Source organism: Lissotriton helveticus, chromosome 7 (assembly GCF_964261635.1).
Source record: "Lissotriton helveticus chromosome 7, aLisHel1.1, whole genome shotgun sequence".
NCBI lineage: Eukaryota > Metazoa > Chordata > Amphibia > Caudata > Salamandridae > Lissotriton > Lissotriton helveticus.
Genome location: NC_136068.1, coordinates 4,445,762 through 4,471,237, shown reverse-complemented (window position 1 = coordinate 4,471,237; position 25,476 = coordinate 4,445,762). Strand labels below are relative to the sequence as shown.

The 25,476-nt window shown below is 49.3% G+C and overlaps 1 protein-coding gene across 1 annotated transcript in view; it reads left to right on the top strand.

The window, feature by feature from the left end:
* The window catches only part of NECTIN2 (nectin cell adhesion molecule 2), a 210,121-nt gene that overhangs the window by 158,740 nt on the left and 25,905 nt on the right, over positions 1–25,476 (top strand). The window contains exons 7-8 of the mRNA XM_078651271.1: positions 2,119–2,263; positions 24,142–24,205. Coding sequence (XP_078507397.1) covers positions 2,119–2,263; positions 24,142–24,205 — 209 coding nt within the window. The remainder of the gene's footprint in view (positions 1–2,118; positions 2,264–24,141; positions 24,206–25,476) is intronic.

Here is a 25,476-nt window from a genome sequence, read left to right as displayed (position 1 = left end):
AAAGCAGATGCTTAGTACGCGAGTTTCAAAGCGGCCGTTTTTATCACTACTGCGCAGAAGCAAGCTTTTCCCTCCAAGCGTTATGTCGTCATGCAGCGTGCGTATGCGCAATTCAATCCCCGCATTTAGCCGCCATCTTTAATCCCAGTCGGGTTATTTGTTAGTAAAACACATATCCAAGCTTCCCTCTGACTACGGAATATGGATTTTTGATGTAAGAATAGCATGACAAACCATTATTAATACTTAATATTAACGTTTTATGTGAGAAGATTGTTCCGAGCAAGTTTCATTTTGAATCCTTGCTCCATCAGGGTGGAGGGGTCCCTGGATTCCAGTAATGACTCAGTGGGGGTCCCTGGATTCCAGTAATGACTCAGTGGGGTCCCTGGATTCCAGTAATGACTCAGTGGGGGTCTTTGATTCCAGTAATGACTCAGTGGGGTCCCTGGATTCCAGTAATGACTCAGTGGGGGTCTTTGATTCTAGTAATGACTCAGTGGGGGTCTTTGATTCCAGTAAGGACTCAGTGGGGGTCTTTGACTCCAGTAATGACTCAGTGGGGGTCTTTGATTCCAGTAATGACTCAGTGGGGTCTTTGATTCCAGTAATGACTCAGTGGGGGTCTTTGATTCCAGTAATGACTCAGTGGGGGTCTTTGATACCAGTAATGACTCAGTGGGGTCTTTGATTCCAGTAATGACTCAGTGGGGGTCTTTGACTCCAGTAATGACTCAGTGGGGGGTCTTTGATTCCAGTAATGACTCAGTGGGGGTCTTTGACTCCAGTAATGACTCAGTGGGGTCTTTGATACCAGTAATGACTCAGTGGGGGTCTTTGATTCCAGTAATGACTCAGTGGGGGTCTTTGATTCTAGTAATGACTCAGTGGGGGTCTTTGATTCCAGTAATGACTCAGTGGGGGGTCTTTGATTCCAGTAATGACTCAGTAGGGTCTTTGATTCCAGTAATGACTCAGTGGGGTCCCTGGATTCCAGTAATGACTCAGTGGGGTCCCTGGATTCGAGTAATGACTCAGTGGGGGTCTTTGACTCCAGTAATGACTCAGTGGGGGTCTTTGATTCTAGTAATGACTCAGTGGGGGTCTTTGATTCCAGTAATGACTCAGTGGGGGTCTTTGATTCCAGTAATGACTCAGTGGGGGGTCTTTGATTCCAGTAATGACTCAGTAGGGTCTTTGATTCCAGTAATGACTCAGTGGGGTCCCTGGATTCCAGTAATGACTCAGTGGGGGTCTTTGACTCCAGTAATGACTCAGTGGGGGTCTTTGATTCCAGTAATGACTCAGTGGGGGTCTTTGATTCCAGTAATGACTCAGTGGGGGTCCCTGGATTCCAGTAATGACTCAGTGGGGGGTCTCTGATTCCAGTAATGACTCAGTGGGGGGTCTTTGATTCCAGTAATGACTCAGTGGGGGGGTCTTTGATTCCAGTAATGACTCAGTGGGGGGTCTTTGATTCCAGTAATGACTCAGTGGGGGTCTTTGATTCCAGTAATGACTCAGTGGGGGTCTTTGATTCCAGTAATGACTCAGTGGGGGGTCTTTGATTCCAGTAATGACTCAGTAGGGTCTTTGATTCCAGTAATGACTCAGTGGGGTCCCTGGATTCCAGTAATGACTCAGTGGGGTCCCTGGATTCCAGTAATGACTCAGTGGGGGTCTTTGATTCCAGTAATGACTCAGTGGGGGTCTTTGATTCCAGTAATGACTCAGTGGGGTCCCTGGATTCCAGTAATGACTCAGTGGGGGGTCTCTGATTCCAGTAATGACTCAGTGGGGGGGTCTTTGATTCCAGTAATGACTCAGTGGGGGGTCTTTGATTCCAGTAATGACTCAGTGGGGGGTCTCTGATTCCAGTAATGACTCAGTGGGGGGTCTTTGATTCCAGTAATGACTCAGTGGGGGGTCTTTGATTCCAGTAATGACTCAGTGGGGTCTTTGATTCCAGTAATGACTTAGTGGGGGTCTTTGATTTCAGTAAGGACTCAGTGGGGGTCTTTGATTCCAGTAATGACTCAGTGGGGGTCTTTGATTCCAGTAATTACTCAGTGGGGGTCGAAACTAAGCTGTCTTTATTTTGTCTTTTCCACTCCTCAGAGACTCCGAACACCGCAGGAGCCGGAGCCACGGGTGGGATCATCGGCGGGATCATCGCAGCCATTGTGGGCGTTGCTGTTATTGCCACTGTCGTAATGATCTGCAAACAGCAGCGGAAAAACCAGACACTGAAGGACGATGAAGAGTAAGATCACACTTCTGTGCCTTTGTAATCAATCCACTCCCAGATACACTGTCTGCAAACACTTCCAGCCAATCCACTCCTAGATACACTGTCTGCAAACACTTCCAGCCAATCCACTCCCAGATACACTGTCTGCAAACACCTCCAGCCAATCCGCACCCAGATACTGTCTGCAAACACCTCCAACCAATCCGCTCCCAAAAACACTGTCTGCAAACACCTCCAACCAATCCACTCCTAGATACACTGTCTACAAACTCATCCACCCAATCCGCTCCCAGATACACTGACTGCAAACACCTCTAGCCAATCCGCTCCCAGATACTGTCTACAAACATCTCCAGCCAATCCACTCCCAGGTACCCTGCCTATAAACACAGCCAATCCACTCCTAAATACACTGTCTGCAAACACCTCCAGCCAAACCACTCCTAGATACACTGTCTACAAACTCATCCACCCAATCCGCTCCCAGATACACTGACTGCAAACACCTCTAGCCAATCCGCTCCCAGATACTGTCTACAAACATCTCCAGCCAATCCACTCCCAGGTACAGTGTCTACAAACACCTCCAGCCAATCCGCTCCCAGGTACAGTGTCTACAAACACCTCCAACCAATCCGCTCCCAGATACTGTCTGCAAACACCTCCAGCCAACCCACTCCCAGGTACAGTGTCTACAAACACCTCCAGCCAATCCGCTCCCAGGTACAGTGTCTACAAACACCTCCAACCAATCCGCTCCCAGATACTGTCTGCAAACACCTCCAGCCAATCCGCTCCCAGGTACAGTGTCTACAAACACCTCCAGCCAATCCGCTCCCAGATACTGTTTGCAAACACCTCCAGCCAATCCACTCCCAGATACACTGTCTGCAAACACCTCCAGCCAATCCGCTCCCAGATACACTGTCTGCAAACACCTCCAGCCAATCCGCTTCCAGATACACTGTCTGTAAACACCTCCAGCCAATCCACTCCCAGATACACTGACTGCAAACACATCCAGCCAATCCGCTCCCAGATACACTGTCTGCAAACACCTCCAGCCAATCCACTCCCAGATACTGTCTGCAAACACCTCCAGCCAATCCGCTCCCAGATACTGTCTGCAAACACCTCCAGCCAATCCGCTTCCATATACACTGACTGCAAACACCTCCAGCCAATCCACTCCCAGGTACACTCAATCAATCAATCAATAAGTCATTTGTTAAGCGCACTACATACCCGCGAGGGTCTCAAAGCGCTGGGGGGGGGGCACTACTTTTTGAACAGCCAGGTCTTGAGTGTCCTCCTGAAGGTCAGCAGGTCTTGGGTCTGTCGTAGGCTCAGTGGGAGGGTGTTTCATGTCTTGTTTGCGAGGTGGGAGAAGGATCTCCCGCCGGTGGTTGTTCTTCGGATGCGCGGGATGGCGAGTGAGAGGTCGGCTGAGCGGAGCTGGTGGTTGGGGAGGTAGAAGGTACACTGCCTATAAACGCAGCCAATCTGCTACCGGATACACATCCTGCAAACATCTCGAGCCAATCCACTCCCAGGTACACTGCCTATAAACGCAGCCAATCTGCTCCCAGGGACACTGCCTGCAAAGATCTCCGCAAGCAATTGAACCAATCAAGAGTATCTTCATAGAAAGACCAATTAATCAAAATAAACACAAACATAGAACCATAGGGGGTATTTCTAAGAGCTTTTATAAATTGCATCATTCATAAATACCCAATTCACATTTGCAAGGCTGTCGAAAACACACAGTGAAATATAGCAAGTGACAAGGTGACGTTGGTGCTCAGTGGTAGAGTGAATCTTTCAACCGGTCCAGGGATTAGTGACGAACTAATCCTTGGACCAGTCGAAAGATTCTGCGATGAGACTTGTTTATTCAGTCCGCAGATCTACTTGAAATATGCGCTTCGCTGCCATATTTCCCTCCAATCACTTTGTTTGTATATATCACACACCATCACTATAGCACTGAGCACCAAACGTCTCCTTGTCACTTGCAATATTTCACTGTGTTTTCGACAGCCTTGCAAATGTAAATTGGGTATTTATGAATGATGCAATTTATAAAAGCTCTTAGAAATACCCCCTATGGTTCTATGTTTGTGTTTATTTTGATTAATTGGTCTTTCTATGAATAGACTCCTGATTGGTTCAATTGCTTGAAGAAATACTCACCCGACAGAACCGATTGTATTTTTTGTATATGACTGCCCAGGTTCTGAGGGCTACTGCGTTACCCCATTGTTACTAAACTTGCAAACATCTCCAGCCAATCCGCTCCCAGACACAGTGCCTATAAACTCCTCCAGTCAGCCTTTCCTGGAGACCCTATGCACATATTTCTACTGACAGGCACCTCTCTGGCACTCTAAAGGTAGCCACTAACCACACACACACTCTCGTAATGGCTCCTGAGCTCTCTCCAGACGTCACTTCATGCAGCCACAGTGTCCAGAAGCCTCTCACCCTCACTGGGTGATCTTGGTGTGCTCTCATCTCTGTGCGTCATCAGCCTAGGGTGCGGCTCCCTCGCCTCTCGGATCGGGTACCTAGAGGATATCTGCGTCTCGGCAGGTGTCTGTGCATCAGCCTAGGGTGTGGCTCCTTCGCCTCTCGGACAGGGTCCCTAGAGGATATGTCTCTCTGAAGGTGCCTGTGCGCCATCAGCCTAGGGTGCGGCTCCCTCGCCTCTCGGATAGGGTCCCTAGAGGATATCTGCGTCCCGGTAGGTGTCTGTGCGTCATTATCTGTCGCATTCCTGTGTTTGACCCTCCCAAAGAGCATGGACCAAGTACTGTCTCCTTCCACTGCTCCCGTTGTTTGGAGCTGTTTTTAGGTCTCGGCCTGACGAAAGCAGCGCATGCGCTGCTCTCGTCATACGAGGGCTTCTTGGAATCAATACAGATTCCGAAGCTCTTGGAGGCAGAGTTGAAGCCCCGCAAATCTTTTTAATTGGTTAGCGTCATCTTACATGGAAAACGATGGCTTCTGATTGTAAAGGAGGCTTCTTAGTCCCTCCTTGTTGCCGCCTTGTCTCCTTTTGGCCCCGCCTACCGGGATTGGATCGTTTACCGGCGGTGTGACACTTTCTCCTTCATTTGTCCCCACGCGCTTTTTTTCTTCTCACTCGGCTTTGGCAAAGTCAGCTGTGTTGATTTTCGCATCGTGCTTTCACTTAAAGTGAAAGCGCGATGCGAAAATAAACGCGCGGCTGCCTTTGTAGTACTGCTGACTGAACCAATTTTCACTCTCAAGTTAAGTATCGTTTTCGTTACTCGCCTAAAGAAGGCTTTGTCTCAGCTAAGAAAACTTCCGCTGTTTGAGGGATGTTGTTTATTGCGCGATCATGCTGATCAGATCTAGTGCGCGACAATCGTATCTTTTATGCCACTCATAAATGTTCATGCGTGCCATTCCTTCTGGACTGACCTAAAAACCAGGCGGCAGCTTTAAGTGGGTGGATGGAAAGGAGGCAGTGCGCAGCGCCCCCAGCAGGCTCTTTAATCCGAGCGAGACCCCACCCTCTGCTGGCTGTACATTTCGCGAGACTTGCTTGGCGCCGTGACCCCCATGTGAGAGCAGCTCCTAGTAAACACTTCCAGCAGCTCAGCCATGGCTTCCCGGTGGTAAGCGGCGGCGAAGCGGGCTGGCTCTTCTACCGGCGGAAGCAGGTAAACAATGCCCACCGCAGACATGAAGGTTCCTGTGCGTGTATCTCACTCCCCTCTGCCCTTGCTTCCTTCACCCCTCTCTGTCTCGTTCCACTTCAGACCCCGTGTGCACATCGCCCTCCCTCTGCCCTGGTTTCCATCTCACCCTCTATTCCGCTCCACTTCTATGTGTGTGTACCCGTCTCTAGGTTCCGCCTCCCCTCCCTCCACGCCTGACCCGTGTGTCAATCTCCCCCTCTGCCTTGATTACATCTCCCACCCACCCCCGCTCCCTTCCTTCACTTCTTCACTTTGCTTGAGAAAGATTCAAGCTTTCAGTTCACTCCTATCATTCTGAAACAAGCATTGAAAATGTAATAGGACTCTCCTTTGATTAAGTTAAAGCCATTTGCTTTGCTATACAATACCATTAGCAAAGCAAATGGCTTTAACTCAATCAAAGACGAGACCTATTGCATTTTCAATGCTTGTTTTTATCGGTCTCAAAGCACTCCTGGGAGTACTTGTTTCATCTCCCCTCTCCCTGTTGCTGCTTTTCCATTTCCTCCTCTCTGCCCTCATCTGTTTGTCTACCCTCCCTTCCCCCACCTCTGCCTTTTGTTACACTTATTGCTGTGTGTTTGAGAACCAGATTAACTGAAGTGAACCAGCACTTCTCCGCCCAGTGCTGGCGCACAGCAGGTTAGAAGGGCTGGGTGTTCAAGTTCAAGTTCAGAAATTTATATAGCGCACTACTCACCCAGAGGGTCTCAAGGCGCTTGGGGAGGCGGGTGCATTTACTTATCGAAGATCCAAGTTTTTAGTTGTTTTCTGAAGGAGAGGTGGTTCTGTGTAAGGCGGAGGTAGGTGGGGAGAGAGTTCCAGGTCTTGGCCGCTAAATAGGAGAAGGATCTTCCCTCCATGGTGGATCTGTGGATGCGCTGAATTGCGGCGAGGGCTTGATTGGAAGATTGTAGTTGGCGGGTGGGGGTGTAGAAGGACAGTCTCGTGTTGAGGCATTCGGGTCCTAGGTCATAGAGGGCTTTGTGTGCGTGGGTGAGGAGACGGAATGTTATTCTCTTGTTGACGGGGAGCCAGTGGAGATCTTTCAGGTGGCCGGAGATGTGAGCTTGACGAGGGATGTCCAGTATGAGTCTGGCTGATGCGTTTTGGATGCGTTGAAGTTTTTTCTGTATTTTCGCTGTGGTTCCAGTGTAGAGGGTGTTTCCGTAATCCAGTCGGCTGGTGACCAGTGCGTGGATGACCGTCTTTCTTGTTTCAGAGGGGATCCAGCTGAAGACTTTTTTGAGCATGCGTAGGATGTTGAAGCAGGATGATGAAGCGGCATTGGCTTGTCTGGTCATCGAGAGGGAGGAGTCCAGGATGAAGCCCAGGTTGCGTGCGTGATCCGTTGGTGTGGGTGCGGTTCCTAGGGCTGGAGGCCACCAAGAGTCGTCCCAGGCCGAGGGGGATGAGCCTAAGATGAGGACTTCCGTTTTGTCCGAGTTCAGTTTTAAACAGCTGTTCTTCATCCACTGGGCTACTTCTTTCATTCCTTTATGTAGGTTGGTTTTGGCGGTGTTAGGGTCTTTGGTGAGGGAGAGGATCAGTTGGGTGTCGTCTGCGTAGGAGATGATGAGTTTGTGTTGGCGTGCGATGGATGCGAGGGGGCTCATGTATACGTTGAAGAGGGTGGGACTGAGTGATGATCCTTGTGGTACGCCGCAGATGACTTCGGTGGCCTCTGATTTGAAGGGGGGGGGGGGAGGCGAACTCTCTGGGTTCTTCCGGCAAGGAACCATATGATCCATTCCAATGCTCTTCCTTGTATTCCGACGTTGCTGAGGCGTTGTATGAGGGTGCTATGACAGACTGTGTCAAAGGCTGCAGAGAGGTCGAGTAAGATGAGGGCAACTGTTTCTCCGTTGTCCAGTAGTGTTCGGATGTCGTCGGTCGCTGCAATGAGGGCGGTTTCGGTGCTGTGTTTAGCTCTGAAGCCTGACTGTGAGGAGTCGAGGGAGTTGTTGGATTCAAGGAAGGCGGCGAGCTGACTATTGACGGCTTTCTCAATGACTTTGGCAGGGAATGGGAGGAGCGAGATGGGGCGGTAGTTCTTAAGTTCGGTGGGGTCTGCTGTGGGTTTCTTCAGAAGGGCGCTGAGTTCGGCATGTTTCCAAATTTCCGGGAAGGTAGCGGAGTTGAAGGAACAATTGATGACATCGCGGAGATGGGGTGCGATGATGGAGCCTGCTTTGTTGAAAATGTGGTGGGGACATGGGTCGGGTGGTGATCCTGAGTTGATGGAGTTCATCAGGCGAATGGTGTCTTCGGTGGTGATTGGGTTCCAGGCGCAAAGGTTGTTTGAGGGCGGTGTTGGATCGGAAGTGGATGGAGTGGACAAGTCTTCGGACTGGTTTTCAAAGCTGTTATGTATTTCAGGCGATTTTGCTGTGTAAGAATGAGGATAGAGAGTCGCAGAGGTCTTGGGAGGGAGTTATGTTGTTGGTGCCGGCGGTGGGGTTAGTAAATTCTTTGACGATGTTGAATAGTTCCTTGCTGTTTTGGGCATTGTTGTGAAGTCGATCCTTGAATGCTGATTTCTTGGTGGATCGGATTAGTTGGTGATGTTTGCGGGTGGCGTTCTTGAAGGTGGCTAGGTTATCAGTGGTTGGGCTTTTCTCCAGGTTTTCTCGAGAGTACGACAGAGCTTCTTGGATTTCCTAAGGTCATCGTTGTTCCAGGGGGCTTTTTTTTTACCTTGTTTGATTAGATGGTTTTTCAAGGGTGCAAGTTCGTCAGCGCGTTGGGTGATCCATTGGGTGAGGTTAATGGCTGCTTGGTTTGGGTCCAATGATTTGGTGGGGGGTTTTGGTGAAGCGATGTGAAGAGTTGTTCAGTGGTGATTTTGTTCCAATTTCTTCGCGGAATAGGTTGTGGGGGGTTATGGGTGTACAAGCTTCGACCATAAAAGGCCTCTCCCCGCTGCCTCCAGATCCCCCGCTCTGCAGCAGCTCAGGGCTCTTTGTTAAGTAGGGGTGAAGCTGCACCAGTCCCTGCTCCCAGTCCCTGTCCTCTCAGACTGCAGCGCCCCCTGCTGGCAGCAGGCTCCTGTGCACTTTACAAACACGGGGCTGAGGGAAGTACCGGGAAATGACCACAAAAACAATATATATATTTAGTGGAGAAATGTTACAAACCCGCCTTTTCATACCGCAAAAAAAACCAAAATATTAAACAAAAAAACTTACAGAAAAGTGCAAATCTGTCACACAGCCTGATGGGCCAACGCGGAACAGCAACATTTTAAGCAAAAACGGAGCTTTTTTTACTTATTTATTTTATTTTTGTGATTGTATATACATACAACAAAGACAAAAAGTTATGTGGGCTTCCCGCCCGTGAGGTTACACGGTATAGAGGTAATGGTATACATCTCGGCAGGTTTCCCTTTCGCTGGTAGGAAGAAGGAAAGAGAGAGAGGAGAAGAAAAACTGGGAACAAGTGCAGGAGAAGGACAGGACAGGAGTAAAACGCACAGAGCAAAGGGACCGGTCAGCAGCGATGTGTCCTGAACCGCATCCGTCCTTCTCTTTACTTCCATAAGTGAGACACTCAGTGCAGCGCCATCCGGGCTGAGCATAGTTCAGTGTCCGAGGCAGTACTGACCGTCTCTGCAGAACCGCGGAGCTATGGAGTGGACAGTACTGACCGTCTCTGCAGGACCGCGGAGCTATGGAGTGGACAGTACTGACCGTCTCTGCAGGACCGCGGTGCTACGGAGTGGACAGTACTGACCGTCTCTGCAGGACCGCGGTGCTACGGAGTGGACAGTACTGACCGTCTCTGCAGGACCGCGGTGCTACGGAGTGGACAGTACTGACCGTCTCTGCAGGACCACGGTGCTATGGAGTGGACAGTACTGACCGTCTCTGCAGGACCGCGGTGCTATGGAGTGGACAGTACTGACCGTCTCTGCAGGACCGCGGTGCTATGGAGTGGACAGTACTGACCGTCTCTGCAGGACCACGGTGCTATGGAGTGGACAGTACTGACCCATCTCTGCAGGACCGCGGTGCTACGGAGTGGACAGTACTGACTGTATCTGCAGGACCGCGGTGCTATGGAGTGGACAGTACTGACCGTCTCTGCAGGACTGCGGTGCTATGGAGTGGACTGTACTGACCGTCTCTGCAGGACCGCGGTGCTATGGAGTGGACAGTACTGACCGTCAGTGCAGGACCGCGGTGCTACGGAGTGGCAGTACTGACCGTCTCTGCAGGACCGCGGTGCTACGGAGTGGGCAGTACTGACCATCTCTGCAGGACCGCGGTGCTATGGAGTGGACTGTACTGACCGTCTGTGCAGGACCGCGGTGCTATGGAGTGGACAGTACTGACCGTCTGTGCAGGACCGCGGTGCTATGGAGTGGCAGTACTGACCGTCTGTGCAGGACCGCGGTGCTATGGAGTGGACTGTACTGACCGTCTGTGCAGGACCGCGGTGCTCTGGAGTGGACATTACTGACCATCTCTGCAGGACCGCGGTGCTATGGAGTGGACAGTACTGACCGTCTCTGCCGGAGTACTGAACTTCTGTGCGGGGCCTGCACTGTCATGAGTTGACAGACGTTTTAAGGCATGGGCCCCACCTTTCTGGGGGCCCCATGACAGAGCCAGCCCTGTCCTGCATAGCCTTGCCCTGATAACCTTGAATAATTGTTAAAATAGATTGTTTGAAATACCATTTTTCCTAATTCATTTTTAATGTGAGCTGAAATTGGATCATAAATTCAAAGCTGTTCGGAACAGGGGACCCCAAAATACATTTGACCCAGGGCCCTCAAAATCCTTCAGATGTCCCTGTTGACAGTACCATACGTGTGTGCATGTGGAACGTACACTGTTCCCGCGGGACGTGCACTGTTCCCGCGGGACGTGCACTGTTCCCGCGGGACCTGCACTGTTCCCGCGGGACCTGCACTGTCCCCGCGGGACCTGCACTGTCCCCGCGGGACCTGCACTGTCCCCGCGGGACCTGCACTTTCCCCGCGGGACCTGCACTGTCCCCGCGGGACCTGCACTGTCCCCGCGGGACCTGCACTGTCCCCGCGGGACGTGCACTGTCCCCGCGGGACGTGCACTGTCCCCGCGGGACGTGCACTGTTCCCGCGGGACGTGCACTGTTCCCGCGAGGCGTGCATGGTTATAAGTTGACAGTACCTCAAGAGTGTGCATGTTTGATTGAAAGCGTTTATATAGCTCTCGGCTTCTCCAAAAGGAGTGTCCCGGCGCTGCAGAATCACATAGCTGCTAGCCCAGCGATGGTTTAACTTTCAAAGAACCAGGTTTTCAACAGTTTTCTAATACTCATCAGAGCTCTCACACGTCTCTGGGGCAGCAAAAGTTTATTCCATCCCTGTGCCCCCAAGAGGCTGAAGGATATGCCAGCCCTGCGTGCCAGGCGAACATTCAGGACACAGGCGAACGCCCCCGCTGTTGATCTAAGTGCTCTAGTCGGAGTGTACCAACCAACATGTCTTATAAGCGAGCTGGGCCCTTTGCCATGAAGAGCCTTAAAGAGCATTACTAAGGTCTTGAGCTGTATCCGCTCCCTCCCTGAGAGCCAATGTAATGCTTTTGGACGCTGCGTCACATGGGACCTTGGGTCCCTGGCTGCAGCGTTCTGCACCCCCTGAAGACATTGCAGGAGGGAGTCGGACACACCCAGATAAAGGACATTCCCGTCATCCAGTCTTGATGTGATCAGTGCCTGGATCACGTTCCTCCTACAGTCTAGCGGAAGAAGTGGAAGAAACTTTCTCACCATCCGTAACAATCCAATACAGGTCCCGACTAGCGCCTGAACTTGGGAATGCGCAGTGAGGGCATCATCAATACGAATTTCCATGTGGCACTTGCACCGTTACTGCAGGACCTGCACTGTTACCGCGGGACGTGCACTGTTACCGCGGGACGTGCACTGTTACCGCGGGACGTGCACTGTTACCGCGGGACGTGCACTGTTACCGCGGGACGTGCACTGTTACCTCAGACGTGCACTGTTACTGCGGGACAAGCATTGTTATGAGTTGACAGTACCACAAATGTATTTCTTTATTCATCAGTTTTTCCTAAAATCACAGCATGCGATTAGTAGCCAACGGGTTTCTTCAACCTGGGACTTCTTCAGGGCTCAGCATGCGATCAGCAGCCAATGCGTTTCTTCCACCTGGGACTTCTTCAGGGCTCAGCATGCTAATGGTCTTCTCGCATGTTCGTCATGTTGTGCTTTTTAACAGAGAAATATGGTGTATAGGATGCATTTAGTACAGTTGCTGCAGGGTATAACAGCATGACATCCGGTTCCTTGGCTGCTGATCGCATGCTGTGATTTTAAGAAAAACTGATGAATAAAGAATAAAGACATTTTTGGAAGAAGGACGGCTCCTACATTTGTTCATTGAAAAGATACTGTTTTGTTATTCCTGTCTGGGTACTATGGACTAACAATTCTGCTATACATATAACTGATTTGTAAGCTGAGTTCTGAACCACCTTTGGGGGTTTTAATTCAAAAGCTGCCTGGTGAGCATACGCTACACAACCTAGATTTCTCCCAATTCGGAAAACGTCAGGAAAATACCTTTCTGGGAGCACAGCTAAACACCAGAAAAGCAAGTGTTCCCTGTTCAGAAGAGAATCGATGCGCTACAGGCCAGACTCTGCTTTACCAGAAGGAACAAGCTCTGACAGTGAGGACGATGGGAGAACTGTTGAGCTCGGCAGCTGCCTGTGCTCTCTTTATCCCCAGTGCACAGCTGCACATGAGACCGCTACAGGAATGGCAACAAAGACAATGGCCACATGCAACCGGGGCGTTGGGAAGATCTAGTGGTTGTAACAGACAAAGTACACCAGGAGCTGCAATGTCGGGCCATGTTGAACGTTGCGATGGACAAACCTTTTCAAAACCCAACTCTGTCAGTCACAATCCTAACGGAGTATGTCACAATCCTAACAGAGTCGGTCACTATCATAACGGATGCCTCACGGAGGCTGGGGAGCTCACATGAACGAGCTGAGGATCAAGGACATATGGAGCCTGCAGGGTTCGGTAAAGCACATAAGCGTGCTATAACTCAAAACAGTTTGTTCAAGGCATGTGTGCTGTAGATTCACATGCTTTGCATGCTCCTGCCATCTAGTGTTGGGTCCGGAGGTTTGCGAGTTGTTTTTCTTTGAAGAAGTAATTTCCAGTCACGAGGTAAGGTGACTCCTCCTTTCGGTGACAGTTCTCGGCATCAACTCCGTTGGTAGATTGTTTTCTTTCCACCATTGGGTTCAGACATGTATTGCGGCACTCCGATTAGAAACTGTTAATCGGGGTCCCTTCGGTGCACAATGCACAACCCTCGTCTGTACTGTTTTCGATCGCGTCTCCAACTTTTGTGTCGAAATCCAAGGAAACCTCATCTATATTATTGAAAAATCTCTAAGCACGGCCTTCGAACCTACCTTTTTCCTCGACTTCTACTTCAAGAACCAGCGTCCAGCCTTCTGCCGTTGGAACGGATACCATTTTAATTCTGTCCTTGATGCCACTCCAAATGTCCACGTACCGACCAGCATAAGATCTGTAACCTCTGTCTATCCGTGAAACATAAAGAGGTAGACTGCGATGCAGGTCGGTCTTTCCGTTCCAAAAAGACTCTGTGGTACAGTCGAGCTCGACAAAGAGATATTCAGCAACAATCTCTTCGGTGAGGGCATCGAGAAGGAGCAGGATGAAATGGCAGTGGAGGAAGAGGCCTTGTGCCTCCAGGATTCGGATTCTGAATTGGAGATCGAACTCGAGTCCCAAGACGTTCCGGCTGGACAGGGTGCCATGGGTACCAAAGCCCCTTTGCCCACGAAATCCACTCCAACAAAACAAAAGGCTATTAGGCCACCACTGTCAACAGGCCATGGTCGGCACCGAGACTCTGATTTAAATGCCCTGCCTTCTGGCTCGGCCACGAAACAGCAAATTAAGACTTCCAGTTTGGGCCCAAGCCAAGATGATACCCCCAAAACATATCGAATCGAAAGAGAAAAAGCAAAAATCCAGTTCTCCACCGAAAATGTTGCAGCCAAAACAAAAAGACAGTCACCGGAGCCGATTTTGGAAAAAATTAAGGGAAAGCTGGATTCTAAACAGAAGAAGATTCACATAAATCCTGATACTGGTCACATAACAAAACAAGCATTGGCAAAGCCACTAGGTCTCAACAATCAGAGAGCTATTGGCCTTGTCAATGTCTTTTAGCCTTGCTGAATAGCAAGCAACAGGGCTTCTGTTCAGCATGGCTGGAAGTCAATATGTATATACAACTAACATGCCATCTGTGGACACATTGTATTAAAACACCAGCCACATTAGAACTATCACGGTGATTTGATGCCCAATTATAACATTCAAGCTACGGGAAACAAAACCAACCCAACCACCAATCATATGAGATGGGCATATCACAACATTAGCTTTGTCTGCTCCATCCATTTTATTCCCCAATCCCAACATGGCAGCTATGGGGAGGGGAAATTTGTATTTAGCCCAAAAAAAGATAGCGGCTACTGCTGATGTGTAATGCAGCTGTATAAGACCCACCCTGCGCCCGACTGAACCACCAGAGGGGCAAATTCTGCGCATTGCAAACATGGAGCGTGACGGGGCGTCATTATAGTGTATGAACCTAACTGTAAATCTTGACGACTCACTTACTCAGCAGGTAGCGAAGAATTGCATGCTCTCCACATGAATTGAAAAACAGTTTGAGGACTCTTTTGTCGTGGCATGCATCATGCCTCCCATAATGCAGCTTATCACTGTAAACATGTCAAAGTACGGGCTTTAAAAGCTTTGCCTTGATGCAAGGATCGCCTGATGGAAAAACACAAGAAAACAAAAAGGTAGCATTTCTGTGGTTGCGTCTGCTTTCATTGCCCTCAATGTACCCGTTTTTTATGTCCACCTTCAGGAATCTGCCCGGACTTGGTAGCTCTATCTGCCGATGTTGTTACTCTGCACTAATTAAAACAATAGCGCTTCCAGTGTGTGGCAGAATGAACATTCAGAGAAGACCTGCTTGGCGTACTAATGTGGGACAGTGGAAAAACACACATGCGCAAAAAAACAAGCTTGCGCGGCAACGCTAATTCGAAACAGATGGCCCCTGCGCGCCACTGCTCACTCTCGCAAGGTGGATGCCAGCACAAGCACGAGTGCTTGAAAAGTGCCGACCGATTTCTAAAGGTCATCTCCTAGAGCGGCTCTGCGCGCTGCCCTAGGCTCTACCTAACCAGTGATACCTTCAAAAAGGAAAGCAAAGACGGAATACAGAATCCCCCTCAAGGAGAGCAAGCATTGGCATAACCAAAAGGTCTCACTTAAGGGACCTTATAAGTATTTAGTTATGCAGCACAATATCCTTGGTGCAACAACATTAACTGTTGCATGGTTGAACACTTATAAGTTCCCAAAGGCAAGACCTATTGGCTATGCCAATGCTTCTTTTGCATGCTGCCGACTGCAACTTTATGCGCTGCTGTTGATTCTGCTGACTTATTGTGCACTGAAATGGTTGGCATAAAGGGGTGCTGACGAGATCGGGCTTTTCTTGAGTGATGATGAGTGGTTTTGAGCGCCGTTGAAAGTGGAGGTTGTGTGAGTTGTTGACTTAGGGTACTCTGTGCTGCGCCTGCCGAGGTGCTTGCTGCTGATCTGAAAACTGCTTTACAGAGCAGGTCATCCGTGCTGCTACTGGAAGACTTCTTTCTGTACTACTAGCATGAACTTCGTTATTTAGGAATAAAATCTGAAGTGCATATAAGGGATGTTGGTGCGTTGCAGACAGTGAGGTTTTTGAGGTACTGCTGAGAATTGACTTTCTACGCCATTGCAGGCACGAGGACTCTCAGGGCTGCCGCTGACAGGGCGCTTTCCGTACTAAGGCGAACAGAATGACTTCCCAACAGACTGCAGTCTAGCTGGCTGCTGACTGGGGGTCTCCCTGAGTCATCACTGAAAGGAAGGGAGGAGTGGGGTCTCCTTCGACTAAGGGCTCTCCCCGGCAGGGTCTGTGCTAAGTACCTTCCTGGCCGGCGAAGCGGCACCGCTGCCGGTCGCAGCCGTTCCTTGTTCCTCCTGGGCTGCAGGAAAATGATGCTGAAGGGGAAGCTCCTGTGTGAATTCTGCATGTCTCTACAGGGCGGTCATGGCTGCTGCCGCCCCACTTCCCGCCACGTCGCAACACACGCGCAGCCTGGACCCAGCCGCGGGATTAAGAGCTTCCCATTGTAATCAAAGGGCTGAGGGAGCGCAAGCAGGAGGGCGGGTCTCGCTGGCATACACATCCTGTGCTCTTGCCCATTGGTTCTGAAAACAGCAGTCTGCACCATTGGTTGAACCTTGAAGTGACACGTCATTGGCCAACAATCTCTCAGAAGCCAGAAGCTAGCTTGAGATCGGAGGTTTCATTGGACAAGAAGCTCAAGCATTTTGGTGGCTGATTGACAGACTATAATTGAGTAAGTAACTTCCAGTCATTGTAAAGGCCACACCGTTCATTCAATAGATATACAACACTGTTCTAATAGTTATGTGTAAAATGGCAAATCCTGGGATAGGCCCGAAGTGTCAAGCTTCATAGTAAAGGCCGGTCAGCCGTCATCAGGGGAACACCCCCTTGACGGTTGGGTACTACAAATGCAGTTAAGGAAGCTTAGTCAAGATAGGCATGATGTCTGCCGGTTAATATGCTGCTTTGCCTATTCACCGTTCCACAAACCGCTCCGCCAGTTCACTTCCCAGGACACACACCCGCTTCCTTGTTTGTTTAGAGAGGAATGGGGGAGGGGTGAAGGAGGCGAGAACGAGGAGAGGAGGAGGCAAGAACGAGGAGAGGAGGAGGAGGAGGAGGCAGCAGGGGGAGGGGAGAGAGGAGGGGGCCTGCGCCTGTTTCCCTTGCGGGAGCGAGCTTTGGCGACATCTTTCTGTAATTAATTTGCAAACAGATGGTGCCAAAGCTCGCTCCCGCAAGGGTATAGCCAAACGTGCATGCGTTGCCATTGAATGCAATGCTTGCACGTTTTTGGCCTAAAAAGTGAATCGATTCCAAGAGGTCTCCTCCTATGCAGCGCATGCGCGCTGCGTAGGCGAGACCTAAAAAGGACATGGCTACCATGCAAATCGATATTCCCCAGACCCGGCCACCTTCTTCACCAATACCCATTTTACCACATACAGATCCTCTACACATTACACCATCAGGGTCTTCTAACCCAAATCCTGATATAGCAGAAGATGACGACAATTATAATCAGCCACCACCAGATCCCTGGGATGACGATAACATTTGATCCACCTCAAGATACAGACCCTGATCTATATCCAGCAAAACCTCCCCCGATGATAATACTGCGTATCAGGAGTTGATTGCTAGGGCAGCTAATTATCACAAAGTACCCTTACACAAAGAAGCCCTAGAAGAAACACACACAACACAAATATTGCCTATGCTGAAAGGGATGATGAGGCATACGAATGATATTTTTAAAGCCCAGTTAGAGCTCGCATACTAACACCGAGGATGGACAAAAATATAAACCCCCCACCATCTGACCCAGTTTGTATTGGGGACTGTGAGAAGTTGGCCTGATGTGCAGTGCTCACTATTCTAGTGATCACTATATATCAGTCCAAACAACCCTTATTGATGATTGGTTGTAAGTCAACCTTATAGACCAGCTATCCTAGTAGCATGGATACGAGCAGTCTAAGGCTAAGACTCTAGAGGGCGTGTTAAGCCAGCTGTTTTACCATCACATTACCCCTTGAACACCCAGTGAAAGGACACCACACAAGTGTTATGAAAATAAACAGATATTTATTTATAACAAGACTACCCTGAACTCTTTATGAGACAGGGAGCTAAGCACATAACAAAACTCTTACGAAAATACTTTAAGTCGCACAATTTACACAAATGCCCGAGGGGCACGAAAAACCATATACTACAAAAGTGGAATGCGAAATTACTAGCAGGTAAGTACTACTCTCATAGGCTTTGGGATCGCTAGGACTGGACTACTGAACCTTTAGATTACTAGCAGGAGACCTAGGGACGTCGTGTGCAGAGTGGGAACTCTCACGCGTAATGCGGAACAAAGTCTATGGATCCTAGTAAATGCAAAGTTAGTGTTTTCGGGCGAACCCGACTAGATAGGTCAAAAACGAAAGTGGATCTAGACACTTGGAGAGTGGGCCTACGCTGGAGCACCGGAGTACTCGGTTTACCTAGCCCAGGGGCTGCGGCTGCATAGGGTTCAAGTGTCGTCGGGTTTCTTCGTTGATGAACCAGGAGCCTGAAGAAAGAGTTGCTGGCAGGCGGCCAGTGAAGAAAGTTCGGAGTGATCCAAGCCTGGATCAGGGAAGAAGAAACCTGTAAGCAGAGGGGACCAAGTTCTGAATCACTAGCCAGTGATTTGAGTGGGCACCAGGATGGCACCGGACGAAGTCACCTCAGCCAGGTGAGTGGGCGCTGCTGGGCTCTGCAGTCTCTCGGACCAGGAGGCGTTGTCGGCGACCAGGATGGAGGTGCGAGCTGTCCCACGAAGATTCTTGCTGTCGACGTCGCTGGACCCAGGATTGGGCAACAAGTCTTGGCAAATGCAAGGCCCACGCGGTGGACCTAAAATGGCGTCTTGGGTGGACCAGGAGGGTCCAGGGTGCTCCTCTTTTGGAGGGGAGCAAGGGCTAGTCTGGAGCAACCAGACCAGCAGTGGTTGTCGTCGTGGAGCGTCGTGAAGGGGCCACTAGCCAACGGGCAAGCGACCTGGACAACGCGGTGAGCAGTCAAGAGCAGAAGGGCCCCACGCAGATCTCGTGGATGCAGGGGGGCTGGACTTCGGTGCTGGAGCTGCTCAGGGTCGGGGCTTCTCTTACCCCAAAGCACTCAGTCGAGGGTCACTCGGGAGTCGTGCTGGACAAGCGTCGTGCAGTTCTGAAGATGGCCGGTCCCTCGAGGTCTCGTCGCACCCACGGATCACAGCTGGGCTGATGATGTAGGTTGAGGTCAGAGGTGCCAGGGAAGCCGGTTCTCGTGGTGCTGGAGCAGTCTTGATCCGAAGGAGAGACTGGCAACAAACCGCGATGCTTGGTTGGTGCCTGCTGCTGCAGGGTGACTACTCCTTAGTCACAAGGGAGAATCTTGGGAAGAAGTCTTGAGTTCCTTTCGTGGAAAGTAGTTTCAGGATTCAAAGATGATCTGATTTGGAAGGGGGCCGGAAAAAGGGGGCTGGCACGCGACTAGGTCCTGCCCTATGGGTGGGACCAGGAGGGGGGTGGTTACACCCCTCTCCTTTGGCGGGCTTTCCCCAGGCCAGGGGCTGGAGTGCCCCTGGAACTGGTTTCAGCCGGCCTATGCACAGTGAGCACCGGGGTGCCACTTGCAGTCACCTTCCTCTAAAGCCCTGCCTACCTAGGATACACAAAACCCTGTCTGGGACGGTGCTGGCACCGCCCCTGGCAGGAAACCCTTTGTCCTTGCCTCCTGTGCTGGGAGGACTCCCAGCAGCAGGAGGGCAGACTTGTGTCTCGGTGGCAGCATCCATCTTGTGGAGCGAAGGCTATGTCTGACTTTAACCGGGGTTACAGGTTACATACATGTCGTGTCCCTCTAGAAGGGTGGAATGCTAACCCCGTCGCCAGAATTGGCGAGGGGTTAGTATTCCAATTCGTATGACACCTTACTCGACATGTTTTGATAAAGCGATACCAGAGTTGGCATATAACCGCGAGGATTATAATGCACTTAAGAGTATATGGTATGCGATATCATGGAAACGGCTAAGGGATGGTTCCCGAAAACCGCAGACAGGCTCAGCTCATGCCAGAGCACTATCTCACACGATTCCAAGCACTCTGCCTTCAGGATTGTCAAGGCCTGCCATAGGAGTGACCAATAGGAGATCTGTGTGTCCATTTTTAGGGTTAGATATAGGTATACTATATCTAAAGCAAAGGGTGACTACACCACCTTGCCCCAGCTGTCAAGCAGCCAGTTGTGTCAGATTTGGATGGCCAGCCAGGGGTGGCATAATACATGCTGCAGCCCCTGGTAGGCCCTGGGTACACCTATGCCCTGGGTACCTAAGGTACACTGTACAGGGACTGATAAGGTGACTCAGTATCCAATTAGATATGTACCTAAGGTACATGGAATCTATTTTACAGAGAGAGCAGTAGGCCTGGGGTCCTGAATAGCAGGGCCCCAGGTCAACTAAGTCAGAAAACCAGCAAAACACCAGGCAAAAAGTTGGGGGCAATCATAGTCAGGGATCTACCTTCCTACAGGGACCAGTTGCCTTTGGATTCTTTGGTGGTCGCTAATGCCCGTAAAAGGGCAAAGTCAGACATCAGGAGGGGCTCCACCTCCAGATAAAGAATCCAAGCTGATAGATGTGTTGGGGAAGAGAGTAGCTGCTCTGTCAGCGAACCATTGGCATATAGCTAATACGTAGGGTCTCTTGTCCAGATATGATGGAGCTCACTGGGATAAGATGGAAGAATTATTAAAATATCTCGCAGAAGAACACAGAAAGAGGGGGCAGGAAATCGTAAAGGACGGTAAACCTATTTCTATTTCATCTATCAGGTGTGCATTAGATGCCGCAGATACTATAGCTAGAGGTATCAACACCAGCCTTCTGCTTAGGAGACCTGCACGGCTCAGAAGTTCTGGTTTCAAATCTGAGGTGCAACAAACCATCCTTAATACACCCTTCGATAAGGAAAACCTCTTTGGGCCTCAAATAGATCAGTCCCTTGAAAAGATGAAGAAGGATACCGAAGCGCCAAAGTCTATGGGAGCGCTTCAGTCTCCTTCTACCAGAGGTTCCTTTCGTCGCTCCTTCTACCAGAGTCTCCAAAGCTAACACTAACACCTCCGATACAGCCGCATCTTCATACAAGACACAAACACTATCAACCCCCTCTAGAGCCTTCTACCGGGGTGGATATAGAGGAAACCATTTTAAAGGCAGAGGTAAAGGTCCACCAACGCGTACCTCCCAGTCCTCTAATGAGCACGACTTGCTACCACTTCCCCCGACCATTTGTCACCTGTCGGGGATGATTACCACAATTTCCTTACATTTGGCAATATCATCAAACAAATGAGTTTTGGATATTATCCAACATGGTTACTGCCGGAACTTACCAGTGATCCTATCGATGTTCCACCTCGCACTCACAAACTTTGTCAGGACACCTACTGCTCCTCGAATAAGATGTACAAGCTCTTCTAACAAAAGGAGCTATAGAACCGGTTCCATTACAACACCAAGGATCAGGAGTTTACTCACTTTACTTCCTAATCCCCAAACAATGACGGGTCTCTACGACCAATCTCAGTTCTCAGACTGTTAAACCTATACATACTGTCCGAACACTTCCATATGGTTATCCTTCCACTTCTACAACAAGGTGGCTTTGTCTCCCCCTGTTTTAAAAAAAAAATAAGGGCTCACTCTGTAAATAGGCTATTTGTTTAATTTACTCTAATGTAACAACGTTTTCAAAATAGGTATAAAAAATCATGAAAAATGAAAAGCAATTTGATTGAAAGATTCATTCGGACTGAATTAGTGGTCTATACAGAACAGCTGTTTTGCTCATTGTTCTGTGAAATACATAAAATTATAGCGCAGTGCTGGCATATTGTTTTGTTGATTCTCGGTTAAACCTCTTGCAGCTGTTCTGGGCACCGCCTCTGATGGTCTTTACCATCTGATCTGCATGGGCAAGTGATAGCTTCTTGTGTTGTCTAGATTAATCTGCTGCAACCCTCTGCCCTCGGGCAGCCCTCTTCCATCTTACACACATCGAGAGCTTTGCAGTAAGAGTGGCTCGTGGGTGATCCGGTGACCAGGGCTCATATCCTCTTCCAACGACTCCACGTGAATCCGCGGACCGCTTTTTAAATCTTATGGCCTCAAAGCCTCTCTCGTGGGCCTGGGTTTACCACTGTTGAACCCAACGTGTTTACGCAACACCACCACAACATACTGCAACACAACAAATGTACACAAACATTCTTGAGACTATATGAACAGTATTTTAATACAAATTGAAAAGTCCTCTCAAGCGGAATCCACACCAGAACCGACTAAGGATTATCATAGGTCCAAGGTTAAATCTGATAAAGGATTGCGGTTTTATATACAAGAGGGTTGCCATCCCAGCAGTGCTCGTCGCGTATCCTCAATATCTAAAAACATTGACCTTATTCACAAAGAAATTTTTATAAAATATAGCTTGCCAGTATATCGATAATCATCAACGATTTTCTTAATACAAAAGGGAAAATTCTCCTTCATTTTCAAACGAAGGAGCTACCAGCGCCGAAACGTGCGTCGAAGATTAATTTTCTGCCACCCTTGTTTTTAAACTGTATTGTATTTTTAATGTCAAATTGCATTAAAATAGTGTTAATGTAATGTCACCAAATTGATGTCTTTTTAAATAAATATTCATTTTATTTGAATGTTATGTCTGTTTTTTATAATTGAAAACAATTCATTACTCTACACATGATAGTTACACTGAACTCTTTTCTTGTATATTACTTGTTCCATTGTGATAGACTGTATATTGACTATTAATTTTATTTTCGATTGCATATTTGCCCTGTCCTAGGAATTGTATTTCAATTTTACAGGGGGTCCTTTTTACTCACACTTCACAAACATTCTTGACAAACATTACCACCTCCACAAACTTACATTCATAGTTGAGAGGTAGAAGGTGTTTGCGCCAAGCACTGCCATATCTTTCCACCGGCCTGGCTAGCTCAGTCGGTAGAGCACGAGGCTCTTCATAGCTTACGCACAGCCAGGTCAGTCGGTAGAGCACGAGGCTCTTCATATCTAATGTCCGGCCAGCTCAGTCGGTAAAGCACGAGGCTCTTCATATCTAATGTCCGGCCAGCTCAGTCGGTAGAGCACGAGGCTCTTCATATCTAATGTCCGGCCAGCTCAGTCGATGGAGCACGAGGCTCTTCATATCTGATGTCTGGCCAGCTCAGTCGGTAGAGCACAAGGCTCTTCATATCTTACACACGGCTAGCTCAGTCGGTAGAGCACGAGGCTCTTCATATCTTACGCACGGCCAGCTCAGCCGGTAGAGTACGAGGCTCTTCATATCTAATGTCCGGCCAGCTCAGTCGGTACAGCACAAGGCACTTCATATCTTACGCACGGCCAACTCAGCCGGTAGAGCACAAAGCTCTTCATATCTTACGCATAGCCAGGTCAGTCAGTAGTGCACGAGGCTCTTCATATCTAATGTCCGGCCAGCTCAGTCGGTAGAACACAAGGCTCTTCATATCTTACGCACAGCCAGCTCAGTCGGTAGAGCACAAAGCTCTTCATATCTTACGCACGGCCAACTCAGCCGGTAGAACACAAGGCTCTTCATAGCTTACACACGGCCAGCTCAGCCGGTAGAGTACGAGGCTCTTCATATCTTACGCACAGCCAGCTCAGTCGGTAGAACACAAGGCTCTTCATATCTAATGTCCTGCCAGCTCAGTCGGTAGAGCACGAGGCTCTTCATATCTTACGCACAGCCAGCTCAGTCGGTAGAACACAAGGCTCTTCATAGCTTACGCACCGCCAGCTCAGTCAGGACAAGGCTCTTCATATCTTACCACGATGCCGGCTAGCTGACTCTGTAGAGCACGAGGCTCTTTATTTCTTACTACTAAGGACTTGAAATGGCATCAGTGAAAATGTTTGTGAACCAGCCCCAGTGTCCAAATTGTTCTTTCGCAGTTGTGCACCCTGCCAGTACTCGCAGGCACACTGCATGTAGTCGTGCACCCTGCCTAGACACGCAGGCACACTGCATGCAGTTGTGCACCCTTCCTGCATTTGCAGGCACACAGCATGCAGTCATACACCCTTTTTCTGTAGTTGCAGGCACACTGCATGCACTCGTGCACCCCTCCTGTACTCGTGCACCCCTCCTGTACTCTCATGCACCCCTCCTGTACTCTCATGCACACTGCATGCAGTCATGCACTTTTCCTGTATTTGCAGGCACACTGCATGCCTGCATTCTCTGGATTTGGCCTTTTGGTGAATAGTTTTAAACTTTTCTAATTCTTTGTTTTGCTTTCAGCTTGGAGGGGCCTCCAGCATACAAGCCTCCGCCTCCTTCAGTCAAACTGCAGGCGCAAGACACGGTGGGTGAACCAACCCTGATCACTACTTCTCTACCCTTACCTCTGCCCTGCCTTCCCTGCGCTACTTCTCTCCCTCCTCTTCTTCCATCATTGTGTCCCCGCTCTCCTTCCCACCTTTTTATCACTCATCTGAACCTTTGTCCATATTCCTTCCCCTCTCACATCTTGTCCTCTTTTTCTTCACTGTTGATAATTTTGTAGCACCTATTACCCCTGTGAAGTCACTTTAAAGCACTAGAGAAGTGTCTGTAAAACAGGAGAAATAAATAAGAGGGCTCTGCAAAGAAGAGACACTTGAGGGAATGAGAAAGAAGACCTGTGGATGGTGGGGTCTTCCCCAAAGTGATAATATCAAGGCAAATCGACGGATAAACACGTGAGTATCTTGTTGTTGGCGTCTGGCCAGTAGGTCAAGAGGAAGGACGTGCAAGTGATGGTGGACACGGTAGAGATGAAGAAAGCATAAGTGATGGGGTCCAGCAGGTGGAGGAAGGAAGCGTGAGCGATGGTGGCCAGCAGGTAGAGAGGAGGCGAGCGCAAGTGATGGGGGCCAGTAGGTAGAGAGGAAGAGAGCGCGAGTGATGTGGCCAGCAGGCAGAGCGTAAGCAAGCTTGAGTGATGGGGAACAGCAGGTAGCGAAGAAGAGAGCAATGGTGGCCAGAAGGTAGAGCAGAAAGAAACATAAGTGATGGTGATCAGCAAGCAGAGAGGAAGGAAGTGCGGGGGATGGTTGCATTTGGAGAGGAAAGAAGTGTGAGTGATGGTGGCCAGCATTGGCCCGCTATAACACGGATCACCAACTTGCATACATTTACGCATTTCTGTAAGTGTTTGGAAGCAATCATGTCTTCTTGTAATGAACATAGGATATCTGTGTGTTCCTGTGTCCAATGTCTAACTGAAAAGTCAGGTTTTAATAAATCCTAGAAAGGTTTTACTCTTTCTGCGTAATCCAGAATGTGTGTACTGCCAAAATGTAGAAATTCCAGTATTGTACGTATTTTAATGTTTATCGTGGCAGGAGCAGCCGCACTTTTCTAAAAAGTTGGCTGCCAGACTTTTACCTTCACTTGACAGCTCGTATCCTAAAAACAGGACACTGAGGTGGGCGATTTTTGATTATTTAAAGTTACATTTGTAGCCCTCCGAGGCGAATCCCATAATAATGGGGCTCAACCTGGTCAAGTGACTTTTTAAGTCGTCGTCCGTAAGATAAACATCATCCACATAGGACAATGCTTCTTCAAAATTTTGGAGTAACTCTGGTACCC